The sequence below is a fragment of the Eptatretus burgeri genome, chromosome 2 (assembly GCF_056783735.1).
Source record: "Eptatretus burgeri isolate ZD-2024b chromosome 2, Ebu_testis_v1, whole genome shotgun sequence".
In the NCBI taxonomy this organism is placed as follows: domain Eukaryota; kingdom Metazoa; phylum Chordata; class Myxini; order Myxiniformes; family Myxinidae; genus Eptatretus; species Eptatretus burgeri.
The window spans coordinates 122,379,470-122,401,639 of NC_140962.1; the positions used below are offsets into that span (position 1 = coordinate 122,379,470).

The 22,170-nt window shown below is 44.6% G+C and overlaps 1 protein-coding gene across 6 annotated transcripts in view; it reads right to left on the reverse strand.

Moving 5' to 3' along the window:
- The window catches only part of CAPRIN2 (caprin family member 2), a 108,502-nt gene extending 88,999 nt beyond the window's left edge, over positions 1-19,503 (reverse strand). For 3 of the 6 annotated variants that reach the window (XM_085871046.1, XM_085871043.1, XM_085871047.1), the window contains exon 1: positions 19,151-19,500. In XM_085871046.1, coding sequence (XP_085727172.1) covers positions 19,151-19,303 — 153 coding nt within the window. In that variant the 5' untranslated portion in view covers positions 19,304-19,500. Of the gene's footprint in view, positions 1-19,150 lie in introns of all 6 variants that reach the window. The other 3 variants (XM_085871045.1, XM_085871041.1, XM_085871042.1) reach the window with 2 other exon arrangements.
- Positions 19,504-22,170: the final 2,667 nt, after the last annotated feature.

The window sequence follows — 22,170 nt, forward strand, 5'->3', positions numbered from 1 at the left end:
GTGCTCCGTTGGTGGCCAGAGGAAGCACTCATGTGAATACAGGTTGTGTTGCTATTCTACAAGTGACCATACCAGCATCTCCAGAAAAATAAAATCCTCTTTTCCACCATGTGACATTGTAGGAATGCAGCTTCGAAAGTTAAATCCTGAATTTATCGATCCATTCAGGCCTGTGCACATCTATAAAAACCTATTTTCAAGTGTTTGTTATTCTTTCACAGCCAAACCATAGCACACAGAGGGTCCCAAATTTTGGGTGTAGTTACTTAATACAGGCAAGGTTAAGCTACCATGCATTGGCCTGGACATCAATTTTGAGGCCAAAGGCCACCATGAAGTGAATATTGAGATGTTGGGTCAGGTAGTGCTGCCACCAGCCCGCAAGCAAAAGGTAACCAGCACGAGGCCAATAACTTAACTTTTCCATGTCAAACATGTCCCCAAACCACCGCCGTGAAAAGCTCACCCAGCCAGACAAGTGCCAGGTATCTCTCTCCCTCTCCCCCTCCTCCTTCCCACCACCACAGTTCAGGGTGGCTCCTGTTAATATTATATAATGCAGGGGATGGGTGGAGTGTGAAGGATTTTAGTTGTTGCTTCGCTCATACAGCCCATCCTTCAGTATGTGAAAAAAAGCTTTTCATGTCAACACCAATTCCAAATTTTTTTTGTTTCAGTGAAACCTCAGAAATAGAAACGAACAGGCTGGAAGCTTCCCCATACCGTTGTGTCAGCAGCGATAAAATCATGCACAATCATCCCCCCCCCCCCCAACACCAAATTAAATCAAAAACATCAACTTGCTGACTACTTCAATCCATGTGGCTTTACAAAAGGTGAATATTCACAAAATTGAATTTTCTCACGTCATCCTGCCTCAAGGAAACTTTTAAAATCATAACAAAGGTGATTGTGTTAGGTCTCAGTGTTGAACAATTACCGGGGGTGTGGAACTGTCTGGCATACCATTTTACAGCATTGTGAAGAGGGTGGGTTGGGGGGGGGAACAATAATTGTCCTTTATGTTGCATCAGCCCATTCTGCAATTCCACAATGGCATGATGGCCAATCAATAAATCAGCATGAGCACGAAGATAGAGGATGGACGGTTGATTAGATTCCATCAGATCAGATGCTCAAGTCCAAAACATTTTCACAACGAGATGCTCGAGGATAATGGAGAAGGGACATAATATATCTGTTGAGGATGATTATGATGATGTGGCTTAATGTTTCACGATACAACGATCAGATCACAATAGAACAGTTATGATGGAACAATAGCGAGAGATAACATGAATGGAGGGAGGAATATAAAGTGCTCAGTGCAGATCACGGATCAAATGGAGCGGATCAAGAGTGAGGTGTCAAAAAATCAAGTTGCACAATTTAAAAGGTTCTCTTTATACAGGTGGAGGCTCATGGAAGAGCGAGAGCAGAACAGAATGGAACACAATGGAAATGGGGAAACACCAACAGCAGAGTGGAAGGAAGAGATTGTGGGAGATTAAGGAGAGGGGGAGAAAGGACATTGAGGTGAACAAACTGCATACAAGCTGAAACAGCAAGAAAGGGAAAGGAGGGATGAAACAGAAAATAAGCAAATCAACGAACAAATGTAAAGAGGCAAGGGTGGATGCAGGAGTGGGTCACAATAGCCTGGAAAAAGGAAGTGCTTGGGAATGGGGTCATTTGGGGTAAAAGATCACAAATTTGGATGGGGGGGTGTGTGGGAGGTGACCAGTGGTGTCAGTCATTTGGATGGCACATGCAAAAATGGGATTTATTGGCCAAGTAGGGCCCATCATTGGTAAATTTCAAATTATTTTTCTATTAGCATGATGGCATCTCAATTTCAAAATCTAACATTCGACCATGCGTTAGTCAATGTATTAATGACTCAATGAGGGGTTGTTCGTTGTTTTTTTGATCGTACAATGAATTGTAGTGTGGATTTGCTAAACAATATCAATGTTTCTTTAGCATTGGACATGATGCACATTTTAATGATTTTTGATGCATTTGTAAATATTACACACAGCTTCTATTCCCCTTAACCTGCCTCCTCCACCAATTTCACCCCCTGTCAACTAATTTGTAATCGCTTTTTTTTCTGGTTAAATATCAGAAGACTTTTTATTTTCTTCGAAGCATGCAACTTATTTTTTACGTTCAAGTTCTTCTGTATGCAGCACAAAGCTGTGCATTGGCATCATTGGCTGAGGGCAAGGCTGTGCCGCTGATGCAAAACATTACAAACGTTCAGGCAGGAATTTGGAATTTGTTCAAAGTGCCAGCGATAGCTCACCTACTCTTTGTGAAGGACACCATATGATATTTAACGTCCACCAATGCCAGTTTATGGACCAGTTTAATGTCCATCCGAGGAACGACATACATTGATGATCAATGTTGCCTGTGAAACATCGGGATGACAGTTTGTAGCTGGGTCAGGATTAAACCCAGACGAGACAGCTTAGAGGCGAGTGTGCGCACTTCTTGGCCATCCTGTCAGTCCACTTACAAGATTAGAATCATTAACAAAGTGAGGCCCTCGGAGATTTAGTCTGGAAAGATTGTGGCCCGTGATCGGTTGTGTGTGTGTGGGGGGGGGGGGGGGGGCTCATGAAAGTTCATGCGTTAAATGGCCCCTACACCACCAGTGGGGATGACTTGCAGTCGTGAACAGCTCTGTCAAAGCCCTGGAGGGAAGAATGAGACAACAGACTGGGCAAGTTGGTTCCACAGGTAAGAGAAAAGAGGAAATGAGTGGAGGTGAGCAGTGAACCTGGATTTTGAGGAGTTTAACAAGAACAGGGTTATTGGCAGACCATGTGCACCCTACACCATCTGGCGGTTGGAGCCAAGCGAGAGCAGAGGATGCAAGACCAGGTTCAGTGATAACTCTCAAATAAACCCTTTGGAACAAAGCTACAAGACAATAATGCACTCCAGTGCAAATATGTCAAAAGGTCACAACTTGAAACAAAAATAAGTGTTCCAGATCTTTTGAGTACGGCTGTTCTCCATTTCAGCACCCAATCGAGGGGATTATAAGCGAGAGTACAGGAGACAGTTTGGAATATGGTCCCTCAGCAGATGTAGCAATCTCACAAGTGATCATGGGAGCAATCACAAGCTGGATATGGGTGACACTGTAAATGCTATAAAGGAAAGTGTTCAGACTCAAAACTGTTCTACATGAAAAATAAAAAAAAAATAAAAAAACTTGTACGAAAGAACCGAGGTGAGCATTGCGACTTGGCGAGTGTAACCAGGAAGGGTATTCTGGCAGAATAGGTGTGACCTGGAGGTAACAAGGTAGAGAAATGCAAGACGAGTAATGTCAGTTAAAAATAAATAAATAAAATGCTACTTTTGTCTGCCAATACTTGTCTTCAGAGAGGAGTATTCCATTCTAACCAGTGGAGTACTGAAGGGGAGTTTTTGGTCTTCAAAGATGAGGCTTACAGAAGAGGGAAGAAAACTGGGGAGGGGGAGGGGGACAAACTGGCAAGTGGGGCAATAGGTAAGGGAATGGAATGGACAAAAACAGAAAAAAAAAAAACAACAAGTCTGAAGAGGACGATGGTTCACGAGCGGTATTTGACTATGTAGATTGTTTCAGAAGTCAAGGATGAGACAATGTGATAATGTTTGACCAAGTTATAAAAATGATCAACATGATGTGGTACGAGTAACAGGTTATTAGCTGCAAAATGTTGAAAACCCGGTTTAGTTCAACAACTTAAAAAAAATGTATATGTATATATATATATATATATATATATATATATATATATATATATATATATATATATATATATATATATATATATATATATATATATATATATACATATACATATACATATACATATATATATGTATATATATATATATATATATATATATATATATATATATATATATATATATATATATTGACCTTTGCATAACCTTTAAAGGTCACAAAACAATGTTTTGAACATTAAAATAAGGAAACAGGATACGTGCTATAGCTTAATGGAGTTGGTTCATCGAAGAAGGTCGAAAACCCAGTTCAATTCCCACAACTTTGAAAATTTGACCTTTGCGAACTTTAAAGGTCAAAGGTCAAGGATTATGACCTTTGGTGCAAAACCTCCTCTGGAACATTACAACGTCATATAGGCTATATGGCATTTCACACTCCTCGGATTATTCATACTTTAATGAAATCAGCGTAAAAAACAAACTTGAAGGGGGCGCCACGGGCAGGGTGTTCGAGATAGAGAAAAATGGTTTCAAGACTTTAGGTGGGGAATGACCTCAAGATTATGCATTAAAAAAAAATATTGTAATCCTAGCTCTCAAAGTTTGGGCGGTCATCCGATTTTTACGTCAATTTTAAGTTCATGACCTTGTGACAAAAATGGAGAAAAAAAATAAATAAATAAAAATAAAAATCGAGCTCCGTGGGGCTATGCCGGTGCCATTGGGCAAACCAAATACCAAAACCCTGCCAGATTCGACAAACCCCTCGGAGAAGATGCATTTTGTCAAAATCGCAATTTTCTAAGTTCGTGACGAAAATGGGGAAAAAAAAGACCTCCGTGGGGCTATGCAGGTGCCATTGGGCTAACCAAATACCGAAACCCTGCCAGATTCGACAAACCCCCGAGAAGCTGCAAATTGAAATTGGCTACCCCCTAAAAACACAATTCGCAATTTTCTAAGTTCGTGACCTTGACCTTGGGACGAAAATGAAGGAAAAAAATAAAAATAAATAAGAGCTCTGTGGGGCAATGCAGGTGCCATTGGGCTAACCAAAATACTGAAACCCGTCAGATTCGACAAACCCCCTAGGAGAAGATGCAAATTGAAATCGGCTACCCCCTAAAAGCACGTTTTTTTGGGTGTGGTTCCACCCATAATGGGTGCACCACGCCCATTTTCAGGAAACGAGATAATGATATAAACCTCCCACCAAAATTTCCATAACCAAAAGAAATAGCAAAACATGAACAAACAAGGCCCACAAAGAGCACTTGCCAGGACAAGCCCAGCAAACAAACTCATTAAAATGATAAACCATGACAATTATTAAAAACTTAATTTTCGGTTTTGAGGACATGTTGAAAAACTGCATTTGGCCGTGAAGGAAACTGGAACCTCATTTCTGGGGACATTATTTACGTTTTAAAAACGATCGAGACAGAGCATTAAATAACTGAATTCGGAGAGGACAAAGCTTGAAGCAAAGTTAAACAAAATTGAGAATAGTCAGAGCTAATACACAGAACATAAAATAAGGCAGGAGACAAGAGGGGGTAAGAGAAGGAAGCACAAAATAGTGGTGAACAGAGACATTAGGAGATCTGTAGAAGGGAGAGGGATGGGGTGGGGTACATGGGGTATACAAGATGGACATGTCAGGGACTTTCTGGAAGGAAAGCAGGGAATTTGAAGGAGGTGGGTTTTGGGTGGATTAACAGAGTAGAAAAGATCAAGGCTTTGGATGGGGGAAAAAAAAAAGGTGTGGTGAACAGCTGCTTTGAAGGACTAGAGGGAAGAATGAGATTGAACAGAGTGAGTGTGGGAGTTTATTCCAAAGGCAAGAAAAAAAAAAAAGAGGAACGAAAGAGTGAAGGTGAGCAGCGATTTTTGATTTTGGTAGTTTTACCAGGAGGTTGTTGGCGGACCTTGAGTGCCCTGCGGAAATATGGTGTATGGTGGGGACAAATCACAGACAGAGCGGGGGGGGGAGACCCAAGAGAAGACAGTAGAAGACAGAAAGACCACCGACCTGCCTGCTGTGAGTAAGGCCAAAAGACTCAGCTTCACCGCGGGAGATACCAATTATCCTAAATGCCTTGGTTTCCACAGTGTGAAGCCGAGAAAGGTGAGAGGCAGGAGCACCAGCCGAGAGGGGAGAGTAGTACTCAATTAGGTTGCAGGCGAAAGCTTTGTATGTGGTTAGGAGCTCAGGTTGGCCGAGGAAGGGCTTTGCACGACAGAGGATTCCCAGTCAACAACTGGCTTTGGATGCCAGGCTGGATACGTGGCTTTCCAAGGAAAGATCATGGCAGATAGTGAGACCCAGAAGCTGGAATGAAAGGACTTCTTCCAGAGGATTGTTGAGAAAATAGATTGGGGGAGGGGGGGTTCTAAACGGTCCCTTCGGAGAGGCATCGCGAGTGTGAGATTTGTCAGGATTGAAAAATATGTTCTGCGTGTTGGAACAGTTTGTGATTTTATCCAGATCTGCAGAGAGAAGCTGCGGCTTGCCGGTCTGAGGGATGACATACGATACGACAGGATTTTTCCAGTGAGTCGGAGATCAAGAATTGCTGTTCTTGATCTTATTTTTTTTTTCCAAAGAAAAGCAATTCTTGATTTTCTTTGTAAGGGAGAGGGATGGGGCAGGGTACACAGGGTAAACAAGATGGTACTGCTGCAGGCACTTTCAGGAAGAAAAAAAACCAGGGAATTTGAGGGAGGTGAGTTTAGGGTGGATTAATGGGGGAAGATATGAGATAGAGGTGAACATCAATTCTTGATTTTGGAAGTTTCACCATAAGAGGGTTTTTGGCAGACATTGAGCACCCTGAGGAAATATGGGGGGGGAGGGAGGGGGACAGATGAAAAACAGAGTGGGGGGGGGGCAAGGCCAGAGAGGAGATGGTAGGAAACAAAGACCACCAATCTGCCTCTGGTGAGAGATCCAAGGATTCAGCTTCATCGCGGGTGATACAAATGATCCGATAAGCCTTGGTTTCCAGAGTGATGTCGAGCTCAGTGCAAGGCAGGAGCACCACCCAGGGGAGGGGAGGGGGAGCAGTACTCCTTCAGACTGCAGAGGAAAGCTTTGTAGGAGGTTAGAAGCTCAGGTGTGCCAAGGAAGGACTGCACGACAGAGGATGCTTAGTCGGCAACTGGCCTTGAAGGCTTGCTTGGATATGTGGGTTTCCCAGGAAAGATCGTGGGAGATAGCGAGACCAAAAATTTTATCCAGGTCTACTGCCTGCCGATGAGGGGGATGAGATGGAACGTTAGAGGGTGAAGTCATCAACTAAGATAGAGAGGATTTTCCAGAGTGAGAGATCATTGATAAAAACCAGAAAAAGCACGGTCAAGAACACTACCTTGAACTCCAGTCTGGACAGGAAGAGGAAATGAGCCACATTAAGAGCCATGCTGCTTACCAATGTGTAGTTTCAGCTCAACCTTGAATACAACCATTTAACAAAATAAAAAAAATTCAAAGATGATATCCTCAGCAGTAACCAAAGAAAAGTTGCTGGTCTCCCAATCTTCATTACCTTGTCTCATCTCTCAGGCCTGTGGAACAAACCTCCACAGTCTCTTCAAGCTTATTCTTCCCTCCAAGTCTTTAAGACAGCAATTCACCACAATCTTAAATAATCTTCCATCCATCCATCCATCTCCACATCCCTTATTTGTCCATCATTTTGTCTCTCAACCCTGCTCTGTTTTTTTGTTTTTCCCCTCTCTGCTGTTCCTTTTGTTCTGTTATGTCCGGATCCAGTCCATGTTCTCGCTCCCCCCCACCAGCCTCAATGTATTGTTGCGGTTCTCGGATAGGTGTCCAACAGATGTCTCCCAAGACAGTTATTCCGTTATTGTACGTGGAGATAGTCCTTCCTTTTGTTTAGCGGGACAAGGGAGTGCGTTTCGATTATCTAATAGCTTGGTTTGCTTAAATCATTTTTATTCTTCATTCATCCCCACTCTTCTTCTTTTTTGATTATTCCTGAGGTAAATCAGCGACATGCGCCTTGGAGGAAAGCGCGTGTGGCGCCGCGGTGAGGGATCCGCTGCCCAGAGATTCTCGTTTCGAGCCCGAAACCCAGCGTGTGGCAAGTGACGTGCTCTAGTTGGTGCTGGACAGTCGGCTCGAGCTTCCGATAGGCTGGGGAGAATTGCCGATTGCATTAGAAAGGCATGCAAATAAATACCTCTTAAGAGGCTGCACGAATGGTGTTTTTCACGGCACGGGAAACACGGCCAGCACGACACCCATGCTGCACGAAACACGTACAGAGGCTAATAAAGCAGACTCCACGCCATGTTGGGCAGGATACGAGTGCGGGTGGAAGCAGCTCGTCCTGTTTTTTTAAGCTCAATACCCGACGCATGTTTGTGTTCGCCCGGGCACACGCTAGCAGAGTCGTGTGAACACGAGCGCTGGCCACGTGCATAATGGCGGAACTGCACGCACTGTATGGAATGTGCTCGAAAGCAGACACGCTCATGAAATGTGCATGGATTTATCCATGGCGATGTACCTTCGGTCCTCGCTGGCAGCGATGGATTCTCCATGGATGGTGAACGTCATCATCTCTGCGGCCAGCGAGGCTGCGAGAGCCAGGGAATGTACAGTGTGGGCCATGTTGGCACGTGCGGAACGAGCGCGTTTGACGCTGATCAAACGCCCAAACAGGCATGCAGGACCCTCGACCCATCGCCCAGGGGGTTTTTCAGGATGATTCACGTGCCAATTTCGGTGTGGGCGATTCATGTCATCTCGTGGGTTCGGAGCGCAATATTGCCGCTGTTTGGGATGGCCTTGCCGGAAACAAAGTGTGGCTGGCCAGGTGAGGGGTTGGGGCCAATCGGAACGCCCGATTCGGGTGATGACATTTGGATTCGGCATGGCCCCTCCCCCCGAGCTGCGGGCCCTATAAAGGTCCGGGCAAGCTCTGGACTGTCTGAGTTTCCTGCTTCTCGTCTTCGCCCACGCCTCGTCGACCCGCCTCCTGCTCCTCAACTCCACCTAGTCTCCGCCCACACAGACCCCACCCGCCTACTACTCCACCCTCGCCCTCTGGACTCCACCCCCTTCCCCATTCAAGATCCTCCTTCACGAGCAGTCTCCACACGAGCGGCTTGGGCAGAGGCAACACGCCCACTGTCGGGTACTGCACCGTGGAGCTTCCTCACCCCCAGAAACGTATTGGTGACACGTTGCGCTATTAGGCACACGGGTACCGTGATCAAAGCCTCAACCCCTCCCCCCATTGCAAAACTCCCTCTTCATCAGGTCCTGTGTGTGTGCGAGCATGTGGGCACCTGTCTGAGTAAGACTGTGGAAGATTAACATTGTTAGGTAATCTCTAACGAGATGACCTAATAAAACCAGTCTCTGTCCCTACGTCCATTTTTTTCTACCGATTTTCTTGATATTTGGTATGTGGGTAGATGTCGATGAAGGATGCACAACGGTATGACCTTTGACCCGATTGACGGTCAAGGTCAACATCAAGGTCACTCCAAAGTTGCGAAATCGGCCATTTTCAAAATCTATCCTCTGCCGTTTACGATACGATCTTCGAAATTCCTTCAGATCCTGATATGGAACAATATCTAAATTTGGTCAGACTGGTTTTTTGAAATCTGTCCTGGTTATCGAGCATCTTCAAAGTTAAAAAAAAAAAAAAAAAAAAAAAAAAAAAAAAAAAAATCGATGTGATATGGTCAAAAAAATTCACCCGATCTTGATGAAACTTGGTATGTCGGTAGGGATCGATGAGTGATGCACTATGGTACGACTTTTGACAAGATCGAAGGTCGAGGCCACTCCAAAGTTGCGAAATCTTCCATTTTCAAAATCTATCTCCTCCGCCGTTTGTGATCCGATCTTCAAAATTTCTTCGGATTCTGATATGGAACAATATATAAATTTGGTCGGGCTGGTTTTTTTTTTTTTAAATTTGTCCTGGTTACCGAGTAACGTGTCTTCAAAGTTGGAAAAATTATCGATGTGATAAGGTCAAAAGAGAGACGACTGTTACAAACGGGGGTAATTTTTATTGTTATTATTTCCGCATTTAGTCTGCTCTGTGTCCCCTTTTGTAAGTTGCCCGTTTGTCGCACCACACGCTTCTTTCTATCTCTGCACAACATACCCCAATAAATCTTCACTGTGCAACATCTTTCCTCGCCTGCTTGAACTAAATAATTATAAGGAATGTTCCCTGCTCGTCTTTGTGGTTTCTTTCATTGATCCAGCCTGGTCCGAACCCGAGCTTAGCCAGGACTTTATTCCCAACTTATCCGTTCCTTTTAGCCGGTACGTCCTTGGCAGTGTCGCTCGGCTGCATCTGATCTGGAAAAAGTGATCTGATCCGGTTCAGACAAGGCATACAGAGAACGTTTCCCCGGTAATTAAACATGATTAACTAGAGGGGGAGAACTCTGTAGAGTGCAAAACCTCCGCCGCCAATACTGCTAGGTCACTCAAGTGAACCCGATATCCTATTCATTCAATTTGACGTCAACAATGCTCAGAGTTATAGTTTGCAACTTTCCCTTTGACATACTCAATTGGTCATAACTAGATTCCTTGAGACAGAAATAGATTTTAGGTGGGTATATCCACCTGAAGTTCCAAAATCAGCCGCAATTATAATTTTGGCATGTTTTTTGTTGGAGATCACTTATAACATGTAGAAATGAAAAAAAAAAAAAAAAAAAAAAAACCGAAATTGTTGAAAAAAAAAAATGTGCAAAAATCTTTAACAATTTTTTGGGGTGGGGGGGGGGGCTTAGAAATCACAACATGTAGAAATGCAAAAAAAAAAAAATTCAAATATTTTCAAAATGGCCACCATAGCAGGCATATTGCATTTTGGACCAAGTCCAAAATCTAATGGCATGATCCTTGGACCATTCCTAATCTCCCACCAAGTTTCGTCAAAATCCGGCGAGGAGTTTTTCCGTAATACTGTTCACAAACAGACAGAAAGGGGTGAAAATAGTAACCTCCGATCTTTGATGGCGGAGGTTAATTAGGTAACCCGGTTAACACAGACGAGTGGACCCGAGGTCACGCGGTTGAGTTATTGGTGTCCACGGTCGGTTAAGCGACCCGCCGGATTCACGGAATTATCAGTGTGCGACGGCCTACAATTACGGGGAGTCTGGTGGGTATCGACATAGCTTCCCCCACCTAGTGGTCTTCTCACCCGACCCCCCCGGCCCGCAACAGTATACAAACAAAGGTGATGCACTAATCAACGAGCAGACATCATTTGGCCACTTAATTTTACAACAGCACTTTTGACACATTTACACCCATTTAAATATTTATACCAACACAAGCTGACCCACCTCAAAGATTTGATCTGGGTCAAAAAAAAACAAAAAACAGTTTAACATACATGTTACTTGTCAGCACCTTTATACATTTAGAAACGTCATTGGCGACAAATAAGCAGCTTTATAACAGCAAGCATATTTGAATAACCTTTGTCAAGATGCATGGCATTGTTCATATACAATCATTATCTTACTTTGACAATATCCACTCAATCTGGGATGAAATATGGTGTCAGCAAATCATTTGCTCGACACCACATGTTAAACAACCCTCGATAATTCTCCTCTCCGACAGGTGTCAGGGGTTAAACCACTTTTACTATTTCACCACTGCAAAGATTTATTTAGTGCCAAGGACAACTCTGGGTACCTGAGGCACATATGCAAATTTGGTGGAGATCTACAAAGCAATCTTCAATTTTATAAGATTCAAACATACTATACTGTTGTGGGCCGGGGGTCGGTGGCGAGAACGACCACGAGGTGAGGAAAGCTTGCGTCGTCTCCCACCAAACCCCCCGGAATTGCAGGCTGTCGCTCGGATAACTCCGCGAGCTGGCGGGTCATCAAACCGACCGTTGTCACCAATATCTCAACTGCGCAGCATAGGGTCTATTTGTCTATAACCAATTTACCCAATCAACTACGCGATTTTGACTACTGGGGAAACCACGCCCTCAGCACGTCTTGATCAAACCAGGTCACTACCGATTTTAAAATAAAGTGACAAGTGATTAAAACCTGTGTTTGTAAGATTCCTGGAACATTCTTTCTTCAAAGAATCTAGACACATAGGCCGTTCCAGGATAGTAAATATATCCATCAGAGATGGGGAATCCCCCACCATTGTACCAGTCGGCCATTTTGGATCCGGCCACGCCCAAAATCAATAGGGTTCTTCCTTTTCAGGTGGAACATGTGTGACCCAAATTTCAAATCGATATGGCGAACAGTTTATGAGTTATCACACTCACAGCTATAAATGTTTACGACCAGCCAGCCCGAAGGACGACAACAATATCCCCCTTCCGACATGCGGCGGGGGATAAAAACCTGACTTTACACTCGTGTCACCGCCATGTCAAGCTCGCTTCACATTCAATCCATCGCTAGCTCCCGGGGTTCATCCAACTCTTCCAGGTCTTTGCTCATGTTGAAAGCCAGAGCGGAAGCAGCTGAGGCCTCTGTCAGAGCTGCCATGGGATAAAACTTGGATGCAGGTTGAATGCTGTAGATGCTGAACAGATACATCTCGAACAGCTGAAGCAGGAGGAAGCTGCCATGGCTCAGGCCAATTTGGAGGCAATGTCTGACACTGTGTTGAGGATAATTTTACTTTCAGCAGCTGGATTACGTCTCCACCGCCATCCATTCTATCTGAAAACGATATTGAAGGTATTCCACCAGAAACAGGGACGTGCTGATCCAGTCACATCACTCAAACCAGGGTAGTTTCAGGTAGACCCCTTTCACCAGCTGTCAATGTTGCAGCATCAGTATCCAAGAACTACTCAGACATAAAATGTGTCCAACAAGCTCGTTCTGTCTGCTCAGTATCCCACGGTGTATACCGACTGACCTCATGTCGCTGGCCCAGTGGGAGTACAACCGACAATCGGGTTGTTTCTCACCGAATCCAATGTACACCCATGCTGCGAGGACATACAACACATCCAGAAACATTAGCAGTGTTTATTCACTATTGGGTTGAGACGTCAAACCATCAAGCATGCCAACAATGATGCCTGCCATGCACAACTAAACTATTTGTCTCATCAAGACTTGTTTTCAAATAGGATTTCTGCATTTGACTACAAGCCTGAGAAGTTAAAGACATGGCGTGCAGCCTTCCAGAACAGAATGAAAGGAGCACCGCTTGACCTCATGGTTCAACAGATGGTTTATGGTTCAGAATCCAAAGCACTCGTACAGTCTCAGAGTTTACATTTCTAACCCCGAGGTCAGTTTGGAGCAAGTCTGAAATCGCCTTCAAGAAAGATTCAGCAGCGATGAAGCAGTCACACAATTATTGCTGAACAAGGTGGAACGTTTGCCTCGAGTCTCATGACCGCATAATTTTGCAGTTTAACGACACTGAGGACACAGAGGCCGCCAAAAACGATGGTTGCCTTCCCGAACTTGCACTTTTGGATACATTTTTGTTATTCAAACCAATCATAGCAAAGCTTCCACCTCACCTTGTGGACCGTTGGAAGATGGAGACCTTCAAGTAAAAAGAAACCCACAATGTCACCTTGCCGACATTTTTGATGCTCACATCCTTCATTCAGCACAATGCAAAGATTCAAAATGACCTCAGTCTGATGGATCATGTTCTTCAGCTATCAAGGTGAAAGCTCCACTCAAAGAACAAAAATGTCTGCCTTCACTCGTGACATTCCTCAAAGGGTCAGAGCAAGCAAGACCGAGGTCACAGGTGAATTGCGGCCGCAGATCGTCGAGAAACCGACCACAGCAGTCAAGTTGCCTTCTGAAACATCAGCACACTCATCGTCAAATGAAAGATCCACAACAATTCTGCCCTATTCACAGGACCAAACATCCTCCTGCACATGGCAGAACATGAAAAGCCAAAACATTGCAATCCAGACTCATCCTTCTTAACCAATGGAAAAATACAGTACGCATCAGATATTCTTTGTCAACTAACCATTTAGCCAAGGAGTGGCAAGTAAAATTGTGTTTTTCTCATTGTGCTAGCACCAATCATTGATCAGCACTTGATGCCAGTTAGACTACCCTGGAGAGACCAGCAGAAACTTCCAACCCTGAGAGAGTATCGGATAGGCTTCAAAAGCATGGTGAGGAGCGACCCTCGGTAATTAACAGGTGTGCAGATATTTGTCATAGACCCAGAGGAAGGTCTCGTCCCAAAATCTGTCTTGCAAAGGTATTAATCACTGGTAACCCTAAAAACTTGTGCAGAGTTGGATGACCAGTCAAATCAGTCTGGGCCACAGCGAACTCAGACTACTTAAACTTGCCAAACAATCTAGTCCCCGATGAACTCAAACAGTGCAGTGGAACAACGGCAGCCATTGGTAGGTGTTGGCAATGTAGTCAAATGTTTTGCAGGAATTATCCACTTGCCCCTCCCGGAGCAAACCGAGTGTAATGCTATTCCTTGCAATTCCTCCGAGATTCCAATACCAAAAGTCGCAAGGCTCCACTCACATATACGTCCTATTGCTTAAATGTTTCCCGAACTTGACACAGAAGCGACAATCTTGCTGTTAATTGGAGATGCTCATCAACTGTTTGTCAGAGAATCTCAGAATGGACCACCATTGGATGAATGCACATGAACCTTGGATGGGTGATCATTGGTGATGTACATCTGGACGGCATCCATAGCCCAGAGCGAGCGGAGGCTATCGTACACATTCTAGAAAAGGGAAGACCATCAGTCTGCTCACCATACAACAATAGTGTTATCGTCAAGGAAATCCTGCCACAGTCATGTACCTTCAATCAGGTCAGCTCTTCAGAAGAACCTGCGACTGGTAAGAGATGGTACTGCTTATACCAACGGGGAGAGTGAATCATTTGTGTTCTATCGATTGTGAATTTCATATTTTCACGTTATTTTCCACCACGTCACTACACTTTAGCCATAGCTTGGTCCATTCATTTAGTGACTGTATATGATGTACTATGTAGTCAGTACATGTCATGTTGGATAATGTTCAACAAATGACCATTTCGAGTCAAGGTGGCTACCGCAGTTCATGTTCACCCTTTGCTCAATTCACGTGTCGTGGTTTATGTTTAAAAATAATAAATGGAGACAATACCACTGGGCACCTACCTGGTAAATTCATACTGAGGAGGAAGTCAACATGCGATGGCATGAGTAAAATGTATCAATGAAGCGGTGTGATAGCAAATACCTATTTTGGGGGGGGGGCAACTTCCCGACAACCCCCCCCCCAGAAATCCCCTTAGACCCGATTTTTAAATCGCGTAAACAAACTTTGGTACATCATGGACAGGTGATGAAGGTTGTGGTCAAGTTTTATCAGAAGTGTGGGGTGTGGGGTGTGGGGTGTGGGTAGAAAAGAAAACAAACGTTTGCTTGTTTTTGGTGGGGGAAGGAGACAAACCCCTGAAAACCTTGCACCTCGATTTTTTATTTTTAAACGGTGTGAACAAACTTTGGGACATCACGAGTGAGGAAGGTTGTGGTGAAGTTTCATTGAAATTGTACGAGTAGTTGTTGCAAATATTTGGGGATGGACGACGCACCATCCCATAAGCTCGCCGGAACTACGTTCCAGGTGAGCTAACAGGGCAAGGAGTGTGATTATAAACCATGTTTGAATGTAAAATGTGTACGTTCCACCCACGTCTTTCCTCATGCATAATTATACTCCATCCATATACTGCATCATCTCTGGCAGGGGTTGGTGTGGTGCAGTGTGGCACAGTTATCATCGCACTTGGAGCATTAAAAAAAAAAAAAAAAGAAGAAGTGAAAAGTGATTAAAACCTGTGTTGGTCAAGCTGCCTGGAGCATTCTTTATTTAAAGAATCTCAACACAGAGGCCATTCTACGATAGAAGCAACAAAAGCCCACAAAAGACTCAAGACTGTACCTTTATTGGTTGGGGCTCAATAAAGAACCAAAAACATGGTTTGGGTTGGTCTATTTTGCATTTCAACAGGTCCGAGGCTCATGAAACAGTATCATGAAGGGTATTAAATCCTATATACTGCAAAGAGTAGTCAATAAATCTCTTCTACAAATATTACAAACACACAACATTCATTTTGACCTCCAGCCATCCCTCATATGCCTGAACTCTTCCCAAACATTGATGCACATGCATTATACACAACACAAAAGGACGAAAAAAAAAAAACCCTACAAACACCCTGACTGAAGTTAGAGCACATCAATGACATCACCAGTTACAAAGCTTGATCTGCAGAACGTCACAAATAAATAAATAAATTGGTGCAATTATTTTGAGCTTCACAGCCAAGTGTCATTTACTACAATCAATGTACAGTACAAGTACAGCACAGTCTAACCATCTATATATTAATACTGAAGGACCAATTTAGTGCTCCTCCTCGCGGTCGCGTCACGTTTTTCTCGGTACTGTGACCGGGACTGAAAGAAACATGGTACCTGCAAGAGTGCATCGTACATAGTGGCAATAGTCAACTTTCAACTCTGAAGCAGAATAAACACCTTTCGTTTTGCATTCGTTTACGCGGCGACGTGTGACGTCACCGCTGAGAGGCGTCAGGACGTCATGACATCGGTTATTCGCTGACGCCATTGCGTCCGTCGTCAGAACGTTACTGCAGAGAGGTGTAATTACTAATTCCACTCCTCGAAAATAGTGTCTGCAATGTAAAATCCTTTTCTGCACATTGTGACTACCTCAGAATGTGAATTTGACACACAAAAAAAATAAATAAATAAAAAAAAATGTTACAAGAAACATTGTACAGTAGACGCCGCTTTATAAATCCACCATGGGAACACGCCGTTTGGATTTATTAAGCGGAGAACCTATTTTCAGCCACCTACTGGATAGATAAGATAAAAAGCAAATGTCGTTAAACACTGCTTTATGCTACAAAACATTGATTTATCAAACGGTGACAAGGGGATTGTTCAAAAGAATCTCTCCAAGGTCGCTTGCTTGGGAGGGAAGGTTTTGCGTAAATGTTCCTTTATTAAATCCGTCACGTGGCAGAAATCGGGAAGGGCAAAACCTGAGAGCTGCAGTCCCCTGTCCAATTTGGCAAGTGCGGTCCACATCTCTGCCTCTGTTGGCATCGGCTCGGGTTCGTCGTCGCTTTCTTCTCTTGGCGATTGGGATTCGAAGTCAGTCACCAGTTGTTTTTGTTTTTTTTCACTCTGCGGCAGCGCATACTACATCAAGCTTAGGTTGAGACCGCGCACGTGCCAAGCAGGTGGATTTATTAAACGGAGGATTTCTCCATGTAAAATTCCGTTCCAACTCATTTTGGTCACAATCAGAGGCTGGATTTTATAAAGCGGCGTCCACTGTGTCTTCTATCTATTGATATATTAATACTGAAGGACCAATGTTGTGCTCATCCGAGCGGTCGAGTCACGTTTTTCTCGGTACTGTGACCTGGACTGAAAGAAACTTCGTACCTGTAAGAGTGCATCGCACAGAGTGGCAATAGTCAAACTTCAAATCTGAAGCAGAATAAACACTTTTCGTTGAGATGGGGGCGAGGAGTGAAGAGGCGGGGGCGGGGGATGAAGAGACGGGGGGGGGGAAAGGTAAGCAAATTGAAAGCGGGAGACAGGGGGAAATGGGGCGGGGGCTGGGTTGAATTAGGTGGAGTTGAGTGCGAGGGGTGGGGGCCCAGGGGAAAGTGGGGCGGGGAATCAAGACACGGGGGCGGGAGTGAAGAGGCGGGGCAAGCAAAATGAATGGGGCAGGGGGGGGGGATGAGTAGGTGGGGGCAAGCACATCCTGTCCAGTCCATGTCTCTCGAGTGTGGGTGAGCTGGTGAGGGTGGTTGAATGAACGGAATCAGTCTGACAGGGTTTCAGCTAGTTATTATATTAATACGCCAAGACATATCGCCTCTAAAACTGCCGGACGGATTGTCGCCATTTTTAACCTGCGGGTTCTGTGTGATCTAATGTACAACCTCGACTATTCGAGATCACGCCAGACGGACACATTTGGGAATTTTTGGCGATTTTCCATTTTTTAGCAGCGTCTCGAGTAGTGAACGCCGCTCAGAGAGCTCGGCGTTGTTCTTCTTCTTCTTCTTGTGAAGACAAAACCTTAATCTCGAGGACTCGGCTCTTGTATATACAAGATCCGGATTTCCTTAAAATACTGAGCACATGTACACATCCTCACATAGACGGTGCCTTTTGAGAGCGTCTATCATGGACTTTTAAATATAGTCAGACATTTTCTTTAAAGTTTCAAAAAGTTCACGTTACTATTTAAAGATTATTCCATTTATCGTATTGCAATTTCGTAAATACACGATATATCGAAAATACGTAAAGACATTATGACGAGTTTCGCTATTGGCTTAATCAAGGCACGTGAGGAAATATCGGAAGTTGTTGTTGTCGTTTAAAAAAAAAAAAAAAAAATTTAGCCGACAAAATCTTAAGGACGCTGCTCGTGGACACATTTGTCCTCGTTTTAACATAGTTTGCACGGCGACGTGACGTTACCGCTGGGGCGTAATGACGTCATTACGTCTGTCGACAGACCGTCACCGCTCAGAGACGTAATGCCACTCTGATAAAACAGCGTCTGCAATGTAAAAATCCTCTTCTGCACATGCCGACTACCTCAGGTGGTGAATTTGACAAAAAAAAAAGTAACAATAAACATTGTATATAAAGAAATTCGATAAATCACATTGCGAATAATGGCTATATTGACGTCCTAACGAACTCTCACTTGAGAAACGGCGCGGAGCGCGGGTTTGGCTCGTTCACGTGAATGATGGAATTAAAATGTTTGCCTTAAACAATTCACAAACGTAACCGGAATCAAAATGAATCATTAACAAGGAGCCTTACAAATGGAGACAAATTGACCCGTCATGTACCAATTGCACCACCATGACCATGTGAACCCGATGCACACACCTCCTACAACCACCAAGGACGTAACGGAACTTACGGACCAAACGGATTAATAAAACACACACACACACACACACACACACACACACACACACACACACACACACACACACACACACACACACACACACACACACACACACACACACACACACACACACACACACACACACACACACACACACACACACACACACACACGGGTGGGCGTGGTTCACGATGAGACACGCCCACCCTGCTGCAGACAACTCGTCCTGAGCTTCATATTTGCTTAAACAGTCTGACGTAGTCGGGCGGATCGAGCCACACACGAGACTAAAGCCGTTATAGTGAGACCGCTACCCTGCAGCAGGCCAGGATTCCCGTGCCCGGTGGTGCAAGGGTAAAATTGTGCGGCCACTGCACCGTTACCTTTTTTTTCTCCAGGTTCCGAATCTTGGTCTTTAGGAACTGGAGCACGTTGTTCACGTAATCCTCGTACACGTTGGCGAGCGTGTGCAGCCCTTTCTTGCGTTCATCGGCCCTCGCCCCGTCGAGCACGTCCTCCCCGTTCTTGGCGATCATCGTGGACAGGCTTTGATGGATCAAACAGCCGAGAAAATAAATCTCCGAACGGGGGAGCGATCGACCGTCGCTGCCGTTAACGCCAACAGCCGCAGCCAGCTTGGTGATCAGCGGCCACGTGGGGCCCGCGAGGTCGATGCGCGGAGCCACGCCCCCTCTCTCTCGCACGCGCCGGCACGCGCCCTCTCTCCGCCGCGCGCGCCTCATATAGCGCTGCCGGCCGAGCGTCGCCCTCCCATTGGCTGCTCGCTCGAGCCAACAACCGGGGCGTTCGATGCGACCAATGGAATACCTTCACCATCATGAATCCCGAACTCCGTTGTAATAATAATAATAATAATAATAATAATAATAATAATAATAATAATATAATTATTAAACACCATGAATTCGGAGCATATCGGATCATTGCGCTCGTTGACGCATTCACTCAATTCCGCTATTCAGCCGGCATATTTGACCGGTATCGCCGTTTATTAAGCCGTGAAACGAGCGAAGCGCTGCATTCCGTGAATACATTCAGTGATATGATCGTACATAGTAAATGCGTAATTTGTACGATCCGTGCGTTGTTAAACGTCACCGTATCTGACGTGCGGGCTCTAAAGACAGGACCAACTTTCATCCAACAGAGTAATGCGGCATGAGCATCGTCGTGACGTCATGCCAAGCCGCTTGGGACACCAGTGCCAGAGACGCCCTGACTTTGCATTGCACGACTTGCTTCAGTTCCCATCTTGCTTGCGAGCTTGAAGAAAGTCGAATGTAATTCTCTACTTGGCGAGCGATCTACCATAACCTCGGTGAGTGAACTCTTGGTGCAGAGCGACGATGTTTAACCGAGAAAAAGCGCTCAAGCGATCACCTCAACTGAACGGAGCGCTCGGCACCGCTTAACAACATGGCGGTGTCCGTGTAAATAATGGTTTCACTCGATCCTTTTGTGACGACTTCCTCAAAACTAATTTATTGTGTTCGCAGTGGCTGCCGAGTACGAAGAAAAGAAAGATAAATACATGAGGAGTCAGAAGGAGGAGCCCCCTGCCAAGCTTACCTATACACCTACCACTGTGCGTTTGTGGAGTGGGTGGGTGGGGGGAGGTATGTATGCATGTTTGGAGATCTTGAAAAGTGAGGATGAAAAGTATAAATAACAAACTTAAATGAGCTAGATCCTCGTCCTCTTAATGATGACGTCATAAAAACGAAAATGACGTCATTGTGATGTATCAGGTTTGCGATAAATTATCTGTGCTAATGGCCGGCTTGATTCCCGCAAACAAAATTCAAACAGCTTGCCTAGTTTCGGAGATAATGGTATAGGCAATTTCCATTAGCGGCGATATTATGACGTCAACTTTTTTCTGGGAAGAATTTCCAAAATCGGAGATGGTTACTGCCTGCGCGTGGGCTTTCTGCATATACATGGCAAGTTTCACGAAGATCCGATGAAAACTCTGGGTTGTGAAACAAAAAACGTCAAAAAATAGGAATGACGTCATAAAAATTGATGTGACGTCATAGTGATGTATCATATGTGCAGTAATTCATCTCTGCTAATGCCCTGTTCGATTCCCGCAAACAGAATTCAAAAAGCTTGCCTAGTTTCGGAGATATTTTTTAGGCGATTTCCATGAACGGAGATATTTTGACGTCATAACTTTTTTTTTTCTAGGAGGAATTTTAAAAATCGGAGATGGTTACTGTCTGCACAGGGAATTTTTACATATATATGCCAAGTTTCAGGAAATTTCGATGAAAACTGTAGGCTGTGAAACAAAAAAAGTCCACAAGAAGAAGATGAAGAACAACAACGTGAGTAAGACTTAGAGAGACGGTGGGATAGGAAACAAAAAGAACATGAATTTGAAATTGACCAACTAAAGGAGAGAGCAAGGTTGGAGTACGCGAAGATGGTGAAAGAACAGGGAATTAAGCAGGAAAGGGAGATCAACCAATTGAGAGAGACGATGAGATTGGAGAAGGAAGAACAAGAGAGACGGTGGGATAGGAATCAAAAAGAACATGAATTTGAACTTGACCAACTAAAGGAGAAAGCAAGGTTGGAGTACGCGGAGATGGTAAAACTCCGGAAAGATAACGAACAACTAAATAGGCTCGGAGAGGAAGAACGACTCAAATGGAAAAGAAAACGGAGCCAGGAAGTTGGACAGCATAATAATATGGGATGTGTGACATCACAGGGAGTAATGTTAGTGGTGCGGGACTTGATTGACATCACTCGTCGGATGAAACAACAATTAGAGCAAACCTTGGTGAAGGAGACATTGAGGGAGCATATGGGGTTGTTGACGAATGAAACACATTTTGAGCAGGTCCAGCATGTGGAGCTGACAACCCCAGAGGAGTGTGGCGAACCGATGATGAGTAACCTGCTGGAGAGAAGCGACCGGACCGAGGTGACTCTGGAACGAAGCAGGTACGTGGGCGCATGCATACTTGGTGCGGACGATGAGCTTAAGGTAGAAATTGAATTTTATGTTAATGAAGAGACTCTGTCCGATGGGGTGCACGTATGCGTGACCCCTGAATGTGTGTGTGGAGTGCCTGTGAATGAATGCTGTGAGCCCACACTCCAGACTACAGCACTGGTGTGTGCTGCCAAGGCCGAAACGTGTGTGGGTACTCACGTGGCGGTCGAGAATGTAACCCTGGAATGTGAGGCAGTTTGTCAGTACGCAGGCAAGGTTGAATGTGTGGAATGTGAACACATAACCTTGGAATGTGTGCAGCCTGTTTTGTGTGGGAGTCCTGAGCGTGGAATGAGTGGTGATGTAGGAAATAGCTCCCCCGATTGGGGTTTACCTGATTTCCGTGAACCCTGGAGAAGAGGGGGAGGCCGCTCC